This window comes from Vanessa atalanta, chromosome 13 (genome assembly GCF_905147765.1).
Source record: "Vanessa atalanta chromosome 13, ilVanAtal1.2, whole genome shotgun sequence".
NCBI lineage: Eukaryota > Metazoa > Arthropoda > Insecta > Lepidoptera > Nymphalidae > Vanessa > Vanessa atalanta.
The window spans coordinates 8018392-8040974 of record NC_061883.1 but is presented as its reverse complement, the minus strand read 5'-3'; the positions used below and the strand labels follow the sequence as shown (position 1 = coordinate 8040974).

Genomic DNA, 22583 nt, shown 5'->3' with positions numbered 1-22583 from the left:
CTATTAAAAATAAAAAAATAGAACGTACATTTTTAAATTGGTATATTTATGATCACAATAAATATTTTTCTACGTATTCTCACTTTTTACAGCTAATTACAAACAAAATGTTTAAATACGTTATCACTATTGCAAACACATTTTCACAACATTGAAAAAGTATAATGAAAGAAATATTCTTAATGTCAATTTTTCGATTGTGGCGTACAAGAGAAATGGCTGGCTACTATGCTTGGCAACTTTTACAAAATAAATAACTTAAAATTAATTATATCACTAAATGACTCCTTTCCATGATAAACAGACTGCATTTTTGTTCCTGTTTTAGGAAAAAAACAATGTCGACATTATTACGTAAACAAAACTATTTTTGTTGGTAATAGTTTTTTTTAGTTTTGTTTCTATGAAAATTGTTTAATATTTGAAAGTATTCTAGATGCATAAGGTAGGTCGAATCGTACTCAGATATAAAAAAAATAATTGGACGAAATTCTACGCTTATGTTCTTCAATACATTTCAAAACGAATTGTGTCATAGATTCACATTTATCTCAATTTTGAAACGAGTTTTTACCTCTTTCCTATAGTCCTGTACACCGTATACTTAACAATAATCTAAAATTACATCATATTTGTAACTATTAATGATATTTATTATATTTTCATACTAGTTGTGATTTTTAACGTCATCGTTATATTTACAAATGGCACAAAGCATTCACTTGTGTCGATATAATCGTAGACTTAAATCTATAAAACTATACAAAGATAATGAAACGAGGTACAAGACTTTAGACATTAACTTTATCATGACACTGGACGGACAGTTTGCTTATAAGTTAATTTGCTTAATACGAATATAGGTACATATTTACACGTCCCTTATATAGATAAGTATTTAAGATATATCCTATTATTATTTTTTATATTCAAAATAATACTATTATTCAAACACAATACGCTTGCGATTTCTTTTTTCACAGTCCTTTCTGTATATAAAGAAGATTTGATGGATATAATACCAATATATTTTTATTTCGTCGCTCACCACATCTCTTTTACGCGTTCTTTAGCTGGTATCTGGGGTCTATACCTGTTAAAAAATAACATTATTTTAAATCGTACATAAGATAGAGATTAATAAGGTTTGAAATAAATATTACCTCTGTGGTGACATTGAAAGTGAATTTGATGGTGGACTGCTTCCTAGGGGTGACATTTTGATACTGGACCCGTTACCATTTATGCTTGAACCAAGGCTCGATGCCGAATCGACACTGAAACATTCATTAAAATACACTTCAAATTAGTATGATATTGTCAGTCTAAAATCGATTTTATAATTGCTTACAAGTTATTATTAAAAAAATAATTAGGTACGTCAATACCCGCAGATGGGCACCAACTCACCGATCTATTTGTCGCCTAAACAGCGGGTACCTCCACGGTGAATTAGGCTTTCGCTGTTCATGTTGATAAGCCGGATTATCTCGACCTCCACTTTCATTTACTATGGACATCGATACCTGGCGCTCTGGATCGCGAGTTTTTGATGACAGTCTTCTGTGGTAAATCGTGTATCATGAATTTCAAAGTACAAACATCCATTTATAGATAAGATGGTTAATTTGTGTGCGATGTAAGGATTACTATGATATATACATATGTTTGGCGTTTCTTAAGTAAGTATATAGGTTTATAAATTATAACTACCTAAGTATTCTAGAAGGCAATGAACTCTGGGTCTGCGGCCGTGCTCGTTGTCGACTGTCTACGATGAGCACGTGTCTGTCATATGGCGTGTCGTAGTCAACTTCCAAAACAGTGGAGAAGCGATGTGGCCACACGAGGTCCAAAGCCGCTATTAATAGCCCCACTACTATACAAATGCCACCTAAAAACATTTTCAAGTAAGACATTGTATATGATTTAGTCTAAAACAAAAGACTTTACAGATTGATGATTAGCTAACAACCACATGCTATTTAGCTTAAGTAAATAAAGATTAGTTTTAAGTTTTGTTAACCTGCAATTAAGACTAGCCAGAAACACCAGCCCAAGGAAAAAAACAGCATGGCTCCATCAATTCTTACTACTAGAGGTACATTCGGTAATGAGGCCCAATAGCCTCCCGCTGCTGCACACAGCGTAACACCAAGTGAGGCCATAGCATATGCTCCATAGCGTGGAACCACGACCAATAAAAGGTTCATCAACAGCCATAGTGCCAGCGCCGTCCTGGAACATTCCAATTAACTGGTTACGTTCTTATTATCTGATTTATTTAGTTAATACGCGTCAAAAGTGTGGCGTTGCAAATATTTAAGCAGTATTTTGTATTATATGCTTTTTTAAAATTATTGTAGGAAGGCAAGCTAGTATTTGGTATAGACCATATTATACACCGACATTTCACCGCTGACCACGGAGTCGTGTTATATTTCTATTCGTAATAAGCCTGACCATGCAAACCGAAACACAGCAACACAAAGCTCATTATTGCTGTTATATAAAACAGCACTTCGAAAATCGGCCTGTACGGGCCTTTATTCAATTATGTAAAGGCTTAAAATTTAGAAAGTATATTTAATATTTATGATACGTTTTGTCTGCCTAAATACTTGCCACGCCACAGCTAATAGTCGTAATTTCATACCATAGCAATGTTGTTGTTGTGTATCCAGCTGCTCGATACTTAGCACCCCAGTCAAAGCCTTCGTGCTCAGCTGCGAAGTGTTCTGCGACAGACAATACGGGATATGGTAGACCTCGTAAAAGTCCAGCGCGGTACCATTCTTGTATGGCTCCAGATTCTTCCCATCGAAACTGCTCATTATAGTCAACGCCAGGATCACCTCTAGATACGTTGCCCCACGATAATGCTGCAATGAAAAACAAACTGTGTTTGTTGAATAACATCAAATATAATATCAGATTTTCATCAAGACATGAGCTTTTTAATTCTTATTTATTTTATTTTTAAATTATGTTCTAAGAGCTATATATTCTCATAGAAGATTCTTTTCAGAACAATAACTAGTAGTTTACCTGTGAGCGAAACATTGACATGACCCAAGCCGACGTGCACGGCGAGCCAGCAGTCTAATCGCTCGGCGGAAAAGGCTCGGTATGCGGCGCGAGATACTCTCGATCCTGCTATATGCCACGACGATCCATGCTTACATACTGCAATATAAATATTATAACTTTTATTCAGTTACTTTTAATTTTATACGAGTTACATCAAAATAAATTATTTGCAAATGAATATCCATTCAACCACTCATTTTAAAAAAAATACACATTCTTTGACACTTAAAAGATATACCTACTTATGTTACATGTTAGCAATAGATCTTGCTTTTGTGTTCTTTTGGCACTTATAGAAAAGTAAAAATAAAACAAGGTAAAGAGACGCTTTCTTATTAGATGATAAAATAAAACTTTCGTAGTAATATGTATTTTTATATTAAAAAATTAAATAATTTAAAGCGTTCGCTCATGCTATTCGAACATTTCGTATCTTACTCGTGAAATATCTGATATACGTATGGATGAAATGTTGTAATTATTTATTATAGACACGCATATCATTGTGGCTGAGTTTATTTTATAGAATAGCTCTACTATTGCAATCCACCATTAAGTATATGGTTAATGTAGAATTTATTTAATCTTTGTGTATGGGTCAATTGAACAGAAATTATTTACACATTTTTCTTGCTACTGACAATACAATCTAATAATATAATATTATATTATTGAAACCTAATAAATTTAACAATATAAAGTAAATAAAAAATTGGTTCTTAAAAAAGGTTTTCGTAACTATATTTAAATAATAATCATGAATGTAACCTTTGAAAAAAAAGTCATTACTTACCTAAAATTACAGTCCCCACGAATAAACTAAGGGTGACGATCGTAAATGTAGAAAATCTCTGAAATATAGATACAATATGTTATGAATTTTGTAATCATACGCTGACCTTATTATTATTTATTTATTAAAAAGTTAGGAATTGACTTATTAAATACTATATATTATTTTAAATTTGGATTTATTTTGTCATAAAATGTTTCTTAATAAGGTCACTAAAACCTTTTGTATAATGGAACGTTTTGTTTGTCTGTCGAAGCAAACGAATCTCACTCAATATGTTAATAATCGGTTAAATCAAATTCACAAAATAACGATAGTTGATATTCTAGGTCATATATAGGTCATGTATATTTTAGGAAAACCATCATAAAGTGCAATTTCCTTGAATAATGATAGTAAAATTTCAACATTGAGCTATTTTGCAACGATAATTAATCAATATTATGTAACGATAACGATTGATAAACAATATGCATCACACAAGTTAATTCTCCCACCTGTCTTTGTACGTGTACTTATTCTGTTGCAGAAAAATAACCTAGAAATATTTTACAGAGTAGATATACTAAAAAACTGTACCCTCACATTGGTGGCACAATGCGCAGTATTCACAACTTCAATAATATTTTCGAATTATTATTTTAGTCATAAAACTATATAATTAATATAAGATGTAAACAAATGACGAAACCTTCTCTCACCTCCTTCCTGATTCCGGGGAAGACCGCCAAAAATGCGAGGTAAAGTGTGAGTGCGGCGACGAGCAGCGCAAGCGCCGGTACGTCGGCTGCGACGGCTGTGCGGTTGTGATAAGCGTACAGGGTCGGCCCGCCTTCCTCGCGGAAAGCGTCAAACCACCCCTTCATCGCTCACCCAGCCTGGTAATTACAATATTTTTTTATACAATCTATATGAAATTTATAGTTTATCTCATAATTTTGTATAGGACTCGAACTTTCAGAAACTTCGAGATTGTTATTATGAGAAGGTTATGATCTAAAGAATAGTAAGATACCAATCTTATGTACAGATTGGCTTCCAACAGAGAATCGATTCATTTCGGCAAACGAGGAAAAATAACGCTTGTCTAAAATAACTAGATACTAAAGGTCAATTATGTTTTAACTTATGATCTATTTCATTGTAAAAATACTCATCTTTTTCAGATAACACTGGTAAAGCCGTTATAAGTATTTGCTTATATAGGTCATTGCTTCATTTTTAAATCAAAGAATTCAATTGGTATTGAATAAACTTCTGAATCTGTACAAGGCTCAATTTTGGGTCCTTTTTTATTTTTAATATATAAAAATTATTATCCTTTTTTATGTTAACGGAAATACCGTATGATATTGTATTGATCAACAATTCATTATCACTGATATAAAGTTGGTTTAACAAAAAAAAAGATTTGCCAAAAAGGCAAAATGCGTACTGTTTGCAATTAAAAAAATGTGATCTAATTGTAACTGACACTATAGAATTTTTAGAAATAACTTGATGCTCAAATTTTCAGTGGAATCCTCATTTATCGTTTATGGCAGGGAGACAACTAACTGATGTCGATACTGCTCGATTAGTATTCTATTTTCGGCATATTGTTTTGGGGTAACGTTTCATATAATAAAACTATTTTCATTTTGCGAAAAAGATATCTGCTCGATCTGTTTATTATCTTTGAGCACGGGCTTCCGGGATCTTTTGAATAAATGAATCTATTTAGAGCTGCGTTACAATATATTATTGTAAATATGATGTATATTTACAATAATATAGATATTTTTTAAGAAACAGTGACAGTTATCATTTAAACACGAGGAATAAAAGTAAACTTATACAACCTAGTTTCTGATTTCGCAATCACATACCAATTATAAACAGACAGAAAATTTTACTTTATAATGCATAAGAATCAAATTTTTCACAAACTTGAATTATTAGTTTTAGTTAAGATATATCGTGTCTTTTAAATAAACATACGACCGGTGGTTCACATTGTTCTTTTAAATAATGCGAAGATATGAATTGCAAAAATGTTCCTTTCATGAATCGTTCTTGACACGATTACCGCTATCCATCGTTACAATCCGATTTAAGACGCTGTTTTTCTGTTTCATCTAAAAGTTAATTAAAAATAATTTTCGGCTGAAGCAATTTTCATTTAGATTTGTTTTTTTTTTTTGTTAAAATTAATAAATATTTTAAGTGAAAAATTAGTCTTGTAATCTGCAAATATATTTAATTTTAACATATTAAAATAAAATAATATATTTAAATTGTATACTTTACTAAAAAATGTAATATTTTTTATTAATCCTATGTAGGTATACCTATTCTACAATTGCAATATCTGCGGCAGAGATGGGCCAGATATTAAAGTATAATTTCGTAGATATAAAATCTATCTAATGGGAATATTGATACGATAATATATGCATAATGTACATTTAAGACTAATTGTACCTAAGTACGTTAAAAGTTGATGTTTTTTTATTGTTTTACATCCGCGAATCTGACGGAGTTCTTTATTTCAGGTAAAGTTACCTATCTAAGTAGATTGCGCGTATTGTACTGACTATATTTTCTTCTTCCAATAAGTAATTGCACCCGTAAATCAAAAAGTACAAAAATATGTTAATTCTTAATATTGTATAAATATAAAATTTGAATTTTGTAGCTAACATTTTCAATCTTTATTAAATTTATCACTGTATATTAAAGGCATAGAGAACGATTACGAAGAAGGTTTAATAAAACAAAAATAATAATAAAATTAGGTAAATTTACCTAATTTATCACTTGTTTATAAGAAATTTTTCTGTTATCGTTTTCCACTAGTACACCAATATATGTATTTCTATTTTAATTCTCTATTTTGTTTATTTAGACAAGCATGAATGGTCGATGTTTGTGCCGTGTTCGTTCCTATTCACACTTTATTTTGTACAATTTGTGGTTAACACTTGCGTGATGGCTTCTGACAGTCCCATTGTATACAATAGTTACTCATTGGCGTGGCATCCTACCGAATATTTAAAAAAAAAAATTAAATAATTGACGAGGCATTACAACGCATACTGTACAACATTTAGTACTAAATAAATTCATTTATTAATCGATTGATGAATATAGTCTGTGAAAATCGAATGGTCTGACGACAAATGTTTTTTTTTTGTATACACGCGGTATAGTACAATTTTTGATATTGTTATTTTACTTTGACGATAGCTTTCTCTTATTTTCATTTTATAATGCATGATTCATTTTAGATTTCGTTTCCTTCTCTGTTTATACGTCAATTTTAATTCAAATATTTAACCTTTAGGCGGTAGAGCCTTGGACAAAATCATATTCCAATCCTAATATAATAAGAGTCTTGTTCAAAACTTAATTTATGTTGTTAAACATGTTAGTTTGAAGTTTTTAAAACGCACTTAAAAACAAATTGTATGAATTGTCGGCCTTACAGACGGCGAGATCTTGACATAAATACTTTTGAATGCAGGCGAAGGCGTATCGGAAACTACTTAGTACGCTCCCTGTTTTTTTCTGACAGCCGGAAGAACATGTGATTGTTGAAATATGCGAGGTTAAAATACATTACAAGAAGTTGACAACTTCTAATTAGTAGAATCACTGTAGCATATTGAAAGGCAACCTTCGCAAAGACAAATGTTATTTATTGACATTACATCTTATGAGTCGTAAATTATTTACCTAACCCGACTTCGCATTAACTAGTCGTTCTTCATACGTATATTAAAGGTTAAGTTTGCAAATTTGAATGAAGATAATGCCCGAAATTATTCATACGATTTAAAAAAAAATTTTGAACAATATTTAGAATGAACTTTTAGAGTGGATATAAATAATTAGGTTAAAATAAAAGGCTTTATCGTTGAGATCAATTTAGCAATGTAAGTCGACAAAAAAAGACGTATATATCTTTATATTGCCGTTAATTTGCAAACTTCAACACGTCTGCGGTATTTGAGTTGTAGGTAAGTATAATAAAATATGTCGAACGGCGATGACAGTTGACTTGTTGGCCCCTATCATACTGGGCACAATAATGCGCCTCCACACATACACGGCTATTTTTAATATAATGTTTAATTTCCAAAATAAAGAATTTTATATATTTTTTTGAATATTGTGCAAATAATAAATGAATTGAGCAATAGTTTTCAATACATTTTTATAAGCTGTTAAAAGATTAAAGTGAGTATTGTGAATTGTGACTTATATTGAAGGTATAAAATTTACGGAATTATGTTTATTTTCCTTTTCTTTTCTTTGTTATTTTTTTTACGTTTCATTTGTTAGAACAACTCGCGTGCTTTTATCGTAACATAATTAAATCTATTTTTTTTTTACATATAAAACAACGAGGTCTACTGAGAGAGAGAGAGAGGACTATACATTATATTTGTATTTTATCGAATTATTAATTTCGCCAATACCACAAAGAAATTGATGAGAGGCGCCAGAGTTTTTCTGTCTATGTGTCAAAGTATCAACGACTGGATTTTCTTTTTGAGATAGAAGAAACTGACATTATACGGTACACTGACAATTTTCTCTCCAAACTGTTACAGTAAAAAATATTAATAAAAAGCTAGACATAGACTAGCTGCTAGAGTAATGAGGCACTACTGAGATTTAATTATATAGTGTAAAATGTTAAGTTACATTTTTTATACTGTGTTTTTTGACAAATTTACATTAACAAAAGATATTATGCCGAAATTTTTAATTAGTATATTTATCAAGATATCGTTTTAAATAAACAACGCTTATTATAATTTCTCTGTTAATAAATATATCTATTAAGACGCTAGCCTGTTCCGGAAGCAGCATCGGTCATTGAGCCTTAAGGTCGCTATACTCCCGGCCTCTATAGGTGATAGCAAGGGCGACAAGTCACGGCCGGTTTGGATTATAGGGTAAAAATAGCGAGATGGCTTTGAACTTAAATACATTATGATTTATTGTATATAATACACATGCTGGGGGTTAATATATTTACGCATTATATATAAATAAAAAACCATAATATTATAATCACTCAAATATGAAATTCAATGTACAGTATTTTTTACTTATTTTTATTTTCTACAAGTTCATAAAATATGTTGTATTTATGTTTGTTATTTGAATTCTCGGCATTTAGAACGTCAATTCCTTGAACTTATTTCAATGTTTTATTGAGATTCATTTAAATATGACATAATATAATTCTTGGGTATTAATTTTCTGATGAGTTTGTTATTTCATATTTATTTATAAAATTCAAAAACATTTCATATGCATTTAGATTTACTAGATCTTTTTAGTCCACTTCATTTACATTGAATACAAAGAAAATCGAGAAATATTGCTAATATACGTATATGTTTGTATGAAAACTAAGTATATATATATATATATGCTTACTACAATGGTAGTAACCATTGACTGACATATGTGACTGTTTCTTTACTTGATGCGTTTTCACGTTTAAATCAGCTGATAATTGAAATTTTGCTAATACGTCAATGTCTGAGGCAAACTAGTCAATACTAATATTATAATAGCGGAATTAACTCTGTCGTCTATCTGTTGCTCTTTCACGGCCATAGCACTGAACCGAATAAGATTAAATTTAGAATAAAGAAAGCTTTAACACCACGGAAGAACATAGGCCTTTTTGCGTAACACCTGGCAACCATAAAACGCAAGCGATACCGTTGACGACAACTTATGTGACAATTCATTGTCAAGAGATCTCATTTTACGTCTTTTTGGTATATTTATTTCGTACATTTATTTTTACTAATTTCTTATATTAAGACAAATAATAGGATCCCAGTGACGGCCGGTCAGACGCAAGGACATTACAATGAGGATGTTGGAATGATCCTAATGTGACTTAACCTTGCTTTATGTTTCCATGTGTGACGTCAATTACGTGCTTAGAATATGAAACACATACATAAATATATATGTACTTATAAATCATAAATACTTAGGTATTAGTGTAAACGAAGAATATTTCTTCTTTTATATATATATATTGTAATTTAAATAAAGCGATGTTGAATATATTAATTGTATTTTTGTATACCGGGGTTAATTTGCTAACAAATTTTATTTCAATTGTTGTTGCTTGATATCGTATCTCAAATGAAGCTGATACAACTTTTTCTCGGCATTTATGTAAGTAATTAATTATACTTTTATGTAACGATATGCCGCCTTCAGAGCCCGTTAGCCCGCTAACCTTAATCTGTTACATCTATTTTGACTAATAATTAAATAAACAAAAGGCTTTGTTTTCGATTTTCGACATACTGGCCCGCTTTTGATTTTGCTTTCTATGCATCTTGAATTTATTGCTTATAATTGTCATATTTTTTACGAATGGATGGATGGATTTGTACGAATAACAGATAAAAAATGATTGAATTTAACGCATTTAGAATACATTATTTTATTTAACATTATTTATCAATGTTAATTACATGCAAACTCGCCAAGCGATCTCTTTCCTAAATAAAATTAATATATTTTGAAAATATCAATATATAAAATTATTCAAATTAAATCATTAATAACTATTTATATATTCTATAATATATGAAATGTTAACGATTTTGATGGATTAAATTCAAAAATAGAATACATATAATTATATAGACTAACCGATGAGACAAAGGAATCAATGAAAGCTTAAGTATAAGACAAAAATTAAAAATAATACACTTATGACGTACCTACATACATTACATACGCGAATATTTAATTTAAAGTAAATTTTTAATAAATGCATTAAGCAATAATAGATTCATGTCTTAACTAGTGGTTATGTTAAGACGTGGGATTTTAAAAGATTAACCGACCGTCAAGTATGACAATCTGTTTTGTCATGGTTTCATAACAAACGTTTGTGAAACAGTCCAAACCGCCTCGTTATATTTAGAGATCATTAATATTACCATAAATTCTGATTGTATGATTTTTTGATTCAAACAAATTGCTGAATACCAAATTATAGAATAAAAAGTTATTTCACGAGTTCGAGTTTCTTTTTTAGTTACACTTAAGAAATGGACATACCTAGGTACCTAAATTTTATTAATCAAATTAAAAAACTTTTTTATTTAAAAAAATAAAAATGTACTAACATATGTCACTTTATGATTGTGTTGATTAAAAATAATTAATGATCGTCTATTTTATATATGAACTATTGTTTTATACGGAATTTTTGCTGGTGTTTACAAAAATACTTATTATTTGTAAGCTTGTACTTGTCCTTGTAAATATATTACTAAACAACGACTGCGGTTAATGTTATTACGAATGGCCTTTAAAAACTCACAGCTCAGCACAGGACATTACGAATAACTTGTAGTTACGAGGGTATGACTTAATCTTTTATTAATTTAATGAATGCGTGTTATACATATGAGTATAAGAAATACAGAGTTCATAATGTAATGCTTTATTAATTTTTAGTGTTCGTAACTTATATTAGTTAATCGGCCATGTCTTAAATGCTGGACTAATGTTTGAAGCTGAATTCTTTTGAATTTTTTTTAAGCTATAGGTGGCAAACGGGCCTGGTGGACATCTGCAAGACTGGGGGGCTTGCAGGTTCGTTGCCGGTATTTAAGAAACTCGTGGAAGATTAGGTCGATCTTCTAAAGCGGGTGAGTGGATAAACATGAGGGCAGATTTTGATTCAACCCATGTAGATTTCCACGCGATGATTACCTTCACCGCTTAATTTTTTATTATCAATAATAAAAATAAATGAATCGTTGAAATTAAATACATATAAATTGCCTGGCTTAAAAACCGCAACTTCGGTTAAGATTCACGTGCTATTCCACTGTTTCATTTACGTTCGGGCCTAAAGAAGTCACATTTCGACTGTCAAATTATTAAAAAAAAAACACTAAATTATATTATAAAATTGGCATAGTTTATGGTACGTGACAATTATGGATTAGCTTACGTGATGAAAGATGGAACACAAGAAGGAAGAAAGAGAAATTAATTCGTTTGGACTCAAATCAGATTCCTATACCATTTGACATTTTTGAAAGACAGTACAATGAAATTTTGTAATACCTATTTGTCCTGCTTGGATTAAGATTAAAAGAAACGATTAGTTCGTTTCCGAACTTATTATAACTTAATCTAAAAAAGAAGAGTTTAATTTTCTTAATATAAGTATGTGACTTATTTCAATATAAATGTTTAACTAATTGCGATAAATTCGCTTATATATGTCATAGCCAATTACTTTAATTATCCTTTCAATTAATAGTCTAGCAATTTGCTTTAGAATCACCAGAAAATAAAAATAATCATATTGGTTAGGTTTTATCAAAATAATTTCATTGAGTTTATGTTAGGCCGATGATTCAATGGCGACGCTTAGCAAAAAGGCAAAGCTGTTAATTGAATGGCTAATTTAGGTAGTCGCCTGTCCCATATACATTATAAAGATAAATAAGGGATTTGTAATTCGAAATAATAAAGGCAAGGCTAACAAACAAAACAGTAATATGACATAAAAATTAATGAAATCTAATTCGTTAATGTGCTTTTTGGTACCACTTAAAATAATATTTATTAAACAATAGTAATTCTATAAAAGAATATGTTAGGGAATTCTAAAATACTTTTAGATAAATTTATATCCACGAAATATTTATTTATATTAAATCAATTAAAAATGAATGTACCTGTACTGAATTTTACTAATATTTCTCAGAATATTGATCAATATTTCCATACTGGGTTGTTGTGTCAGTGTCGTCTCGATGAGACTTATTTAATCTGTGGGTGAAAGTCACTCGCGTAATCACAGTATACAATACGGAAACAAGTTCCAAGATGAGTCGTTTATACCGAGTTCTTGTGGTATGATACAGGAGATTGAACGATTTAACTACTAATTTACGATTATGTGTCATTGATCTCTTATTCAAATTAGATATTAACTATGATTACATTTTTGAATATCATTCATATATTAGTTTTTTTATAACATACATATAATATGTAATTCGTAATATTGGAATAACATCAATAAAAATTAATATATTATTACATGAATATTAAGAGTTGTTATAATATTTAGGATTTATTAAAGGTGTGAAAACATCACTCGAAGGTTTAATTGTGTTCAAGAGTCTGGTGCCATGTATTTCGTTAATCAGGATAAAAACTAAATTTGCTGTTTGTTTTAGAACATTTAAAATGATTTAATTTTACACTAGAGCCCGTCTTACATAACCGCCATGTGAGTTCCGATCGAGTCGGAACTTGACCTTGCTATTAGTTCGCGAACAGCATCCGTTTCACCAACATAATAAAAATTATTCTTTATACTTATGTTGGAAAGACATTACGAGGTTACGTCTTTTGGGTCGTAGTTTCGAAACCGTTTGTTGTTATGCTCGTAATATAAAATATTGTTTAATACTTGTGTACTTCGAGTTGAAACAGCTTGTATTAGGAAATTACTAACCGGCACGACTCATAGCATCAGATTAGAGAAAATATTAAATCTTGTATAGTGTTTTCGATGCAAAGCATTTTGTGCAATTGGTACGCTTGGTTAAATATCACTTGAAACGGAGCTAAATCTAAGTTTGGTACGCGGATCTATTTCGCAAAATACATTCAGAGCGTTTGCTAATTGCTTACTCGGACTTCCATTGCTTATTCAGCGCGGTAATCATAAATCAAATAGGTGGATAAATGGATCACAGGCATCGGTGCGACCGGTAATTTTTCAAGTGAGTGGTGCTGACATTAGTGGGCTTCAATTCCACTGTAACAAGTTTGCATTGAGTGGTGCTTTGGTACAACCTTCTCAAATGACAGCCTAGCATAACTACCGACATTCGGTATTCGAGCCAAGGCCCAGTAATGAGATATTTAGTTTGATAGCCACACAAAGAGAATTAAGAGAATTCTGGCCCGTTTGAGCAGATAACGTCTCTGACTATGTAATTAATATTGCTAGCGGGTTTGCGGCGATTATAAACGAGTGTTGGTTTCGGTTTTGTGTAAGACGATTAAATTTTTATCCGTTGTGCTTGTAGTTCAAAACATTTCTTCACCTTGTATATATATATAATATAATCCCACACCAAACATTAATCACGTAGTTATTATAATACCATCTAAACAATCTACAATAAGGCTTCAGAGTATGATTCTTAAAAACTAATTAAATACCAACAATTAATTTGACTCCATTCAATAAATATTCAACCTTGACATTTTCTACTGATACATTTTATTTGAAAATAAATAAATTATATAATATATTAAGCAAGAAAATCAATATTAAAATATGTTTTAAATATCATGTAGACTAATATACTTATCACAGTTAAAATCCTCATATGACAGGATTAAACTAGACATTGAAAATATGAGAACATGAAAATCAATGAATACTCATTCCAATTTAGATAAGTAGGAACAGGAGCTTGTCTGAGTCTTCGTTATCATAAAACTGCCACCACTATCTCTTACTGTATGTTGGCATAACCAACCGATATAAAATTATATATACTTCTTATTGCAGTAAAATGAAGTCATCCTAAGCGAATTGACCACGGTGGCTAGACAATTTCAACTGGAAATATTATAGAGCACAGTTCCTCACGAATATCCAAATGGTACAGAATTAATTCGAGGTTTAATGGCTAATTGTTCACTTCCATTGCTTGTTCAGCGCCGTAATCATAAATAAATATTTAATAATATACTTTGTACATTGCATTTTATCATGTTGATGTAACTTTAACGTTAACGCACGTATGCAAGTTCATTCCGTAAGGCGGACGCTAAAGTTTTGTTAAGAAGTGAGAATTATTTATAAATAGATGCATAAATGCATAAAATCTAACTAACCTGCTAATGGTAGGTAAGTGGGCAACCTTGCACTACCCGTTCTTACACAACCGGAATATATCATTACGAATCGCTTTAGAATGCACTATATAAATTTTATTATTGCTCGAAAATCATTATTACTTGAAGAACAGAGACGAGTGAACGTAAATCACGCAATGGAAATGATATGTGAAGCAAGTGGTCGTTATTAGCCTCTTTTTGAATATAATATAATGTAATAATTTATACTAATTTTTACTTAAGACTCCAACACGTATTTCATAAATAGCTATAAAATCTTCGAAGATAATCAATATAGTTCATCAAAATCATCCCATTTTATTAGAGTTTAGTAGTTATATGTTATCAATGAAAGAATAATTTAGAAAGCTATTTACTTACTTTAGCAAATACTGAATATTCTTAATAGTCATTAGATACTCGTCGGTTCCCACATCTAAATAAGGCAGTATAGGAAAAACGTTATTTATATATAAACTTTATACAAGTCTATATAGTCTAATAAAATCTTGTCTGTGTGACATATCAAAGAGTTACAATTACATTTTTAAAAAGGTATAAAGTATTGCGTATTTAAGAATAACTTGTCTTACCATTTTTTTTTGCATTTATTATTTATTTACTGAATAATGTGAAAAAAACACTTGATAACGTTGGAATTGTCGAGAGTTAGAAATCACAAGAATGTAATGATGGCATTTGTATTACGTCTTCCTAGTGAATTTCCGCCAACGAGCGAGTTCGTGTATTAGATGGTACGCGGTGCCGCGAGGTCACTGTAAGGCCACTGAGTGACGAACATTCGACCACTTTACTATTCTGCATTAATACTTAAACTTTTGTTTACTCATTTATTATACGTAAGTATTGGCAAAGACGTCTTAACTGATCGTTGTAAGTGCAAGTATTTATTATTTTCGTTAGTTAAAATTTGTTGGAACGAGTTACACCGTGTCATTTCAATTCATCGAGTACTTGTATATTTATTTTATTTAAGTTATGTTATATTATAAGGAAAATGAAATCTAGATAATTTTTTCCTAAAATAATCCTAAACAAATGCAGATGTGATGATTAAAGTGAATTATCACACAGATGCTATGAGACAGTGATAATTCTTAACAATCTTTGGATGTCGGCTCGTATATAAGAGATTAGTTATAAAAAGTTCAATTTCAATAACTTATCAGTTGAACAGTCAGCTTAACAAAGCAAATAAACGAAATGGTGCACCTTTATTTTTAAATACATACATATTGTTATTAATTATTAATTTTAGATATAATATTAATTTGAAACCAAATATTATTCTAATATTATTTCAAAAATAAAATTTAGCATGTACCTTTTATATTGTGTGTACCTGTATAAAGTATATTAGGTATATTATGTACAAAAAAAACCATTACTACCCAAGAGTTAACATTTAAATTCTATTTGCACTGTTATTGTTTATCCTCAAATTAACATATTCAAACAATGATTATTTATCTGAAGAGTAATAAGTATAATGGTAATTAAAAACTTTATATACACGATTTTGTCATTACCGAAGGTTTTAGTAAAGCGGGCGGGAACCTTGCTAATTGTTTAAGCTGACGGACAGATTAATACGTCCGTTCATCATCGGCATCCGACTGTCAAAAATGTAAGGATTGCGAAGTGATATTTTAGAATTACTATATGTTACTTTATTATGATTTACACCTAATTTTTCAATCGTGTCTTATTATTTAATATATATATGCTGCGTTATGACTGAGGACTCTCAAGATAACACGATTGGTTGACAGGTGTTTAGAGACCTGATTTGACCATCATTTGTCACACGGCCCTCTTGGATTTTGTCTCTAATTGTAGTTAAATCAAAGTATATTAAAACAAAGTACTATAGTGTCCTACCATATTCTATATGAATATAAGTATTTCTTAAGCAAACTGAAAGATTGCACTCATATACAAACGGCTTAAATATAATTTACGAATATTAAAACACAGCCTAGATCTATTTCGACAGTTGTTAACCTAGATGCATTTACAAATACAAGACAAGATGATATAATCAAAATAAATGAACTCCTTTTCCAAAAATGATAGTTCTAAGCCCATCAAGCCCAGGGAACTATGAAATTCATCACATAGCACTCTTCTTCCAGAAGAAGGGTACTGTGTGAAACGCGTCTTCTAGCTGAAATAATGTCGATAATTCACACGTCTGGTCAATAGTACGACGTGAGAAAATCTCTGTTTAAGTTCGACTTCATCACAAGAATGACTATTACTATGAATTATGAATTTAAAGTATTACTTTTTAATATTCATGAAATAAAAGTTACTATTTATTATCACGTCACCGCTATTACTTTTATGTTGTTATACAAAAGTAAATTGAATGAACGAGTCATTAAAACATTTTACATTCATACTAATTAGTTTAATTAAATGGCGCATTGTTAATGTTATTGTCGACCATTTATGGCGAAGGACATTAATCAAGTGCGTGAAGTAACCTTTTAAAATAAATGAAATCTAATACTAAAATGTATAGCTTTGTTATTAAATAAACTATAAATATTCGTATTATATCAAATCAATTATGTAATATATTTTGTAGGCTTATTATTAAACGAACTATTAATGTAATAACTATAGATAAGTCATATGACTTATCTATTACTGGTATATAGCAGTAATAATATTAATTTAATTAACAATAATAATATTATTTTTCAAAGCATGCCTCTAGTATGCTTTAAAACTTTCCGATACTTTTTGCGCGCCTTTCAGAAACCTTCGCGAGCATTATTGCAACCACATACCAAAGTTTGAATGCGATAGGACGAAGGAACGCGTTTAACACAAACAAAAAACAATATTTTTTATTATTGTTATTTGTTTGCGTTAAACGCGTTCGCCGAATTAAGAGTTACTAAAATATCACACTATGATACAGTATGTGCGTTGGGATGGGATAAGATAGTACCGATGGAATTTCCGGCTGGTACTCCATTTTTATGTTAACAATAGAAGCAATATTATTACCTCGTATTGTCTGGGGAATAAAGTCAATAAAAAGGTGCGCAATTCCTACGTGCGTTCGTTCGTTAATTCGTACGTAGATTCCTCTTCTCAACCCATTATTCCGATCTTACTCCAACGCACTATAATCTTACTCAAAGATTAATAAAAACTTAATATAGGAAGTCATTGTAACCTATGTACATCGGGGCTCTACATTTATATTTAACTAAAATACAGAACGCAATTTGAAATAAATCATGATTATAAACTTTGTAAAAATATAATAATGCTTATGTAGAGTGAAGGGTATTTTCTATTGTTGTGTCGCCTTCATCTATATTGAAGTCACGAGTTTCAAGCTCGTGAGCGACAATTAAAACTGTAATAGATTTTATTATTGAAATATTTGTTAAACTAAATCTAATATTTAAAAGACTATTACGAATTTCAGTTTTTCAAATACATTTACTAGCTTAATTTTTCTAAAATACAGTAGGTATTTAATTTAATATAATACAATTTTGTAATTCGACTTAGTATAAAGGATGACATATTCTCAAGTATCATTATTTAAATTAGTTATAGCTTTCAAAATCATATTCAATTACAGATTACCTTAATAATATAGTTTACGATTGGTCATTGTCACAGTGAACACAATACATTGCAACGTTGGATAAGATCAATAGTTGACACTTTATGCTATTATTTTTGATTTATCGTTGTCTGTAATTTTAGTTTTCTTTGTCTGTTATACAAATTTCGGATCTTGTTAAGACACACACACACACAAATGAAATTCAATTATAATATATAACTATTACTTTTACAAAATAAAATATAAGCAATAATAATTTCATTAGAGTTTAAGGATTTAAAAAAAAAAAAGTTTGATTGGTTAATAAATAATATATACCCTAATCCAATTAATTAATTAATGAGTAAAGATAAACCATCTTATATTAAAATATTCCAGGCGATTTCCTATCTCTACTATATTATGCACTAAACAAGTACTGTTACTTGTTTAATATATCTTTGTTTATAATACAACACTACTCTATTTAAATACTTATATCAACTTTAATTTTTCTTATAAAAAAAGTTCCGATACCAAGTCAGTCGACATTCAAAACAGTATTTTTACGCGAAACCACAATGAATATAATAGATTATTCAAGATCTCGACCAATGATATCGCGTCAATTTAATTCAATGTTAAAGTTGTTTATTATTTGCTCCTGTGGTTGGTATAGGCTTTAGCTAGTGTTAACAAAAACCTAGTTAGAATAAACCTATACCTTATTATATACGAGGACCGTAGATCAATGGCCAGCCGGACATTTCTGATATGACCTTTTTGAAGAATTGCTCGGATCTAAGCGACAATTAGGCTTTATTGTTGTTACGGTATCACAAACCAGCCGTTGTAAACATTTGTGCCGAATGTTGCAAGTGTTTAATAATAATTATATGCATTGTTGCGATGATTGTCGTTCCCTTATTATTTTCCGTTTTTTTTTTTTATTGTAGACACAAATCAAGTAATTGTATATCTTTATCAATTTTAGAACAACTACTTCATATAGTATATATAGTTGTGGTAAAAACGCGATGTTTATTATTGTTTTTATTTATCTATGAAAAAATAATTTACATTCTTATATTTAACTTATTTCCGTCCGCGGCTCCAACCGCTTATGAACGGTGCAGGTGTTAGGTTAGAAAACGATTAATGCTGCTTAAAAAAATTTAAATTTGAAAGTATGTAAGCTTCTTCTTTTTATTGCGGATAGACACTTGTTAATTAAAACTATGAAATGGTACTGAAAACGGTTACGTCAGCTAAAATTAAGCAAGTTGCAAGTAAATTTAAATTAAAACAAAAAAAAAAACAATCTAAGGTCTTTGCAAGCGATAATGTGGCATAAGAACACACAACCGGAAGATCAATTAGACTCATCAGATCTATTCTCGAAAACTAATTCCCTCAGCATCCCTTCAGCTTGAATTGTTCACTTATTCTCGCCCTAAATGCTTTTTTTACTAACTTTAAAGATAATGCTTACAAGAACATACTCTTATCAAGCTAATAAATAAAACCTAAATTCGATCGGAGTTGCAACTTTTCCATAATTTCTTGTGGAAAAGTCGAACGACTTTTATCCGATAAAAGGATTTCAGAAATTTGCAATGTGTATTGCTTGCAAAAAAACATTGCGTATTCACATCAAATACGATGATTGGTCTCTTTACTGTCAATTATTTAATACAGGATATAATACCTCTAATATTTCATCCTTGATTTATTATAGTACGTATATTTTAATAAAGCCTATATTTTTGTTGTTGCAAGTTTTAATACATTTTATCATGTAAATTTTATGTGATATAAAATTGTTATGATAATTCAAATTATTTTAATATTATTAATATTATCTTGCACTAATTTAAACGCAAATATTTAAAGCAAGTTCAAGTTCCTCTGATCTATTCATAAATCAGATAGTAAAAACTATGTAATATATAAATATATACAGGCCGCGGGTATATAAGACTAACTGAATAAAATATTTTGGTAATACCTACCTTTCGAAGATTATTTTCGTAAAAACTTATTTGTATCCTAATATGGCACAAGAAATATTGGCACAGAACATCACAATACAAACAAACTAAAAAGTGCACTTTATTGCACAAATATCACTCGGGAAGGAAGTCGTTCGGGGTGCATTGTTCATACGCGGAATATTGTTGTATTGTTGTAAAATCGTATCGTGTTGTGTCGATAGAGGTTCGGACCGGACTGAGCGGTTTATTATTATATCAAGGGAAGGAGCATTCAAGGTTCCGGCGGCCGCTGGCGGCTCACGTAGTTCGTAGCGAGGCTTATCTGCGTCGCCTTTGTCACTCACGACTCGCTCGTTCCTCTCATCTCATTACGTGTATCGCGCGGAAATCGACACGATTGCTTTGACAGTGTGCATCTCCGTGACAGATGATGAACGAGGTATATTGAGGCTATTTCGACAGAGAATATTTGTTGAAAATTATTACTGGTAAAATTTACCAACTTTTTAGAATACTATTGTATAATTTTACAACATCACACAAAAGTAAACTGACAAATGTTTTTATGAATTCACATTAATTTCGATAAATGAAAAAATAAGCTATAAGTTTAAATTCAATTGGCTTTTTTTTAATGTTTTAAATAACAATATGTTGTAAGTATTTGGTATTTGTTAATTTATTAAGGCCGCCATATCTTTATCGAGACATAAGTATTGTATATGTTAGACTGGGTTTATAATAGAGTTACAAGATTTTTTAAATCTCTGTGTGATGCATAGGCGGACACCAAAAACTGTTTTGGCGATTGTTACGAAAATAATATTAACTACTTTTTACCATTCTTGTAACAATATTCATGAGCAAATGACAATACTATTGCAGTTCTATTATATGTATAGATTAAACAGATGTTATTCTAAACACATTGCCTGATACATTAAAAGTAAATGTTAAGCAGTTTATCGAAGTTTTCAATGGACACCTGAGGACGTGTTTTCAAACATGTAGGTACTGTCGCGCCGGTGCCGACGTCGCGTGGTGGTCGGCGCGGGCTCAGGCGTGCACGGTTTCACGTATAGGTGACGCGTGACGCACGGTGGTCTTTGACGAAGACGGCATGATGAAATTTATAATTATTTGCCGCTTAGGATTTACCTGTTTCTTCAATAAATTCACCTAATGCGTATTGACGAATAAAGTTGAATAAACTTTCAAAAACCGAAGTTATCCTATTATAAATAATAATTTCCTTTAAAATACCACTGGAATGGAAAAGCGGTTTTTATAACTAAAAAGAACTAAATGTTACTTAAAACATGAATAAAAAAAAATCTTAAAGGGGTAAAACTAAAGGGTCCGCATGCCGCCTATCGCCTTCGAATTATGGAAGCAAAAGGAAATAACGCAAAATTGGTACCCAATCTACAAACTATATACACTATGAGTCACTTCAGTGGAACATATGCTATTTTGGATCCGTCACAGATAACGTGAGTCAGCATTTTTTCTATCAGGGACATTATTGATTACAGATTATTCAGGCGCTGAGCTACTCTACTGACACAGATCGAACTCTATTTCTGTTTATTGAGACCCTGTAAAGTCGTTTTATATCTATAGAATATATCTATAAGTAATCAATGTCCCGTATTAAGTCGTCCGAAGAGCAGCTTAAGAACAGGTCAGAATATATCAAATAATGAAAAAGTAACTGGCATGCATGTTCTTAAAAGTTTCTGTAGTCATATTTTGTTGTGGAATAGAATTGCAATTATGACTTAATAAATTTGTAACTTTTCAAAATATTATTGAATTTCTTTATCCCAATTACCATTAACTGTATCGACTTATAGATATTATTTTTTATAAGATGGTTTTTTTTACTGACTATGTACTCAATAATATTTAGGAAACACGGATACCACTCAAAAAACCACTCCATATATTCACAGAGCGCATCAGAAATTAAAATAGTCATCGCAGCGGATTATTTATTTAAAAGCTTCTTAGATCACTTATTAAGATGAAATCAATAATTTTATTTAAAGTACGATTTTCTAAGCACCGGCAGCTAGTTTACTGTCGGATGGGTTTTCACTGGCTTACTTTATGATTAAAAATGAAGGAACCTGCGTAATTTGCGTTTTTTTAACTGTTAACAAAATTATCGAATTAT

General features: G+C 30.5%; 1 protein-coding gene across 3 annotated transcripts in view; it reads right to left on the bottom strand.

Annotated features, from left to right (window-relative positions):
• Window positions 1-25: 25 nt before the first annotated feature.
• Window positions 26-22583, bottom strand: part of LOC125068404 (dual oxidase maturation factor 2) — a 44303-nt gene continuing 21745 nt past the window's right edge. The window contains exons 1-10 of one of the 3 annotated variants that reach the window (XM_047677511.1): window positions 20423-20683; window positions 4585-4761; window positions 3884-3941; window positions 3049-3186; window positions 2657-2882; window positions 2027-2238; window positions 1714-1894; window positions 1411-1560; window positions 1164-1277; window positions 26-1093 (exon numbers count right to left, since the gene is read on the bottom strand). In XM_047677511.1, the coding sequence (XP_047533467.1) occupies window positions 1045-1093; window positions 1164-1277; window positions 1411-1560; window positions 1714-1894; window positions 2027-2238; window positions 2657-2882; window positions 3049-3186; window positions 3884-3941; window positions 4585-4749 (1293 nt within the window). In that variant the 5' untranslated portion in view covers window positions 4750-4761; window positions 20423-20683 and the 3' untranslated portion in view covers window positions 26-1044. Of the gene's footprint in view, window positions 1094-1163; window positions 1278-1410; window positions 1564-1713; window positions 1895-2026; window positions 2239-2656; window positions 2883-3048; window positions 3187-3883; window positions 3942-4584; window positions 4762-20422; window positions 20684-22583 lie in introns of those variants that run through there. The other 2 variants (XM_047677509.1, XM_047677510.1) reach the window with 2 other exon arrangements.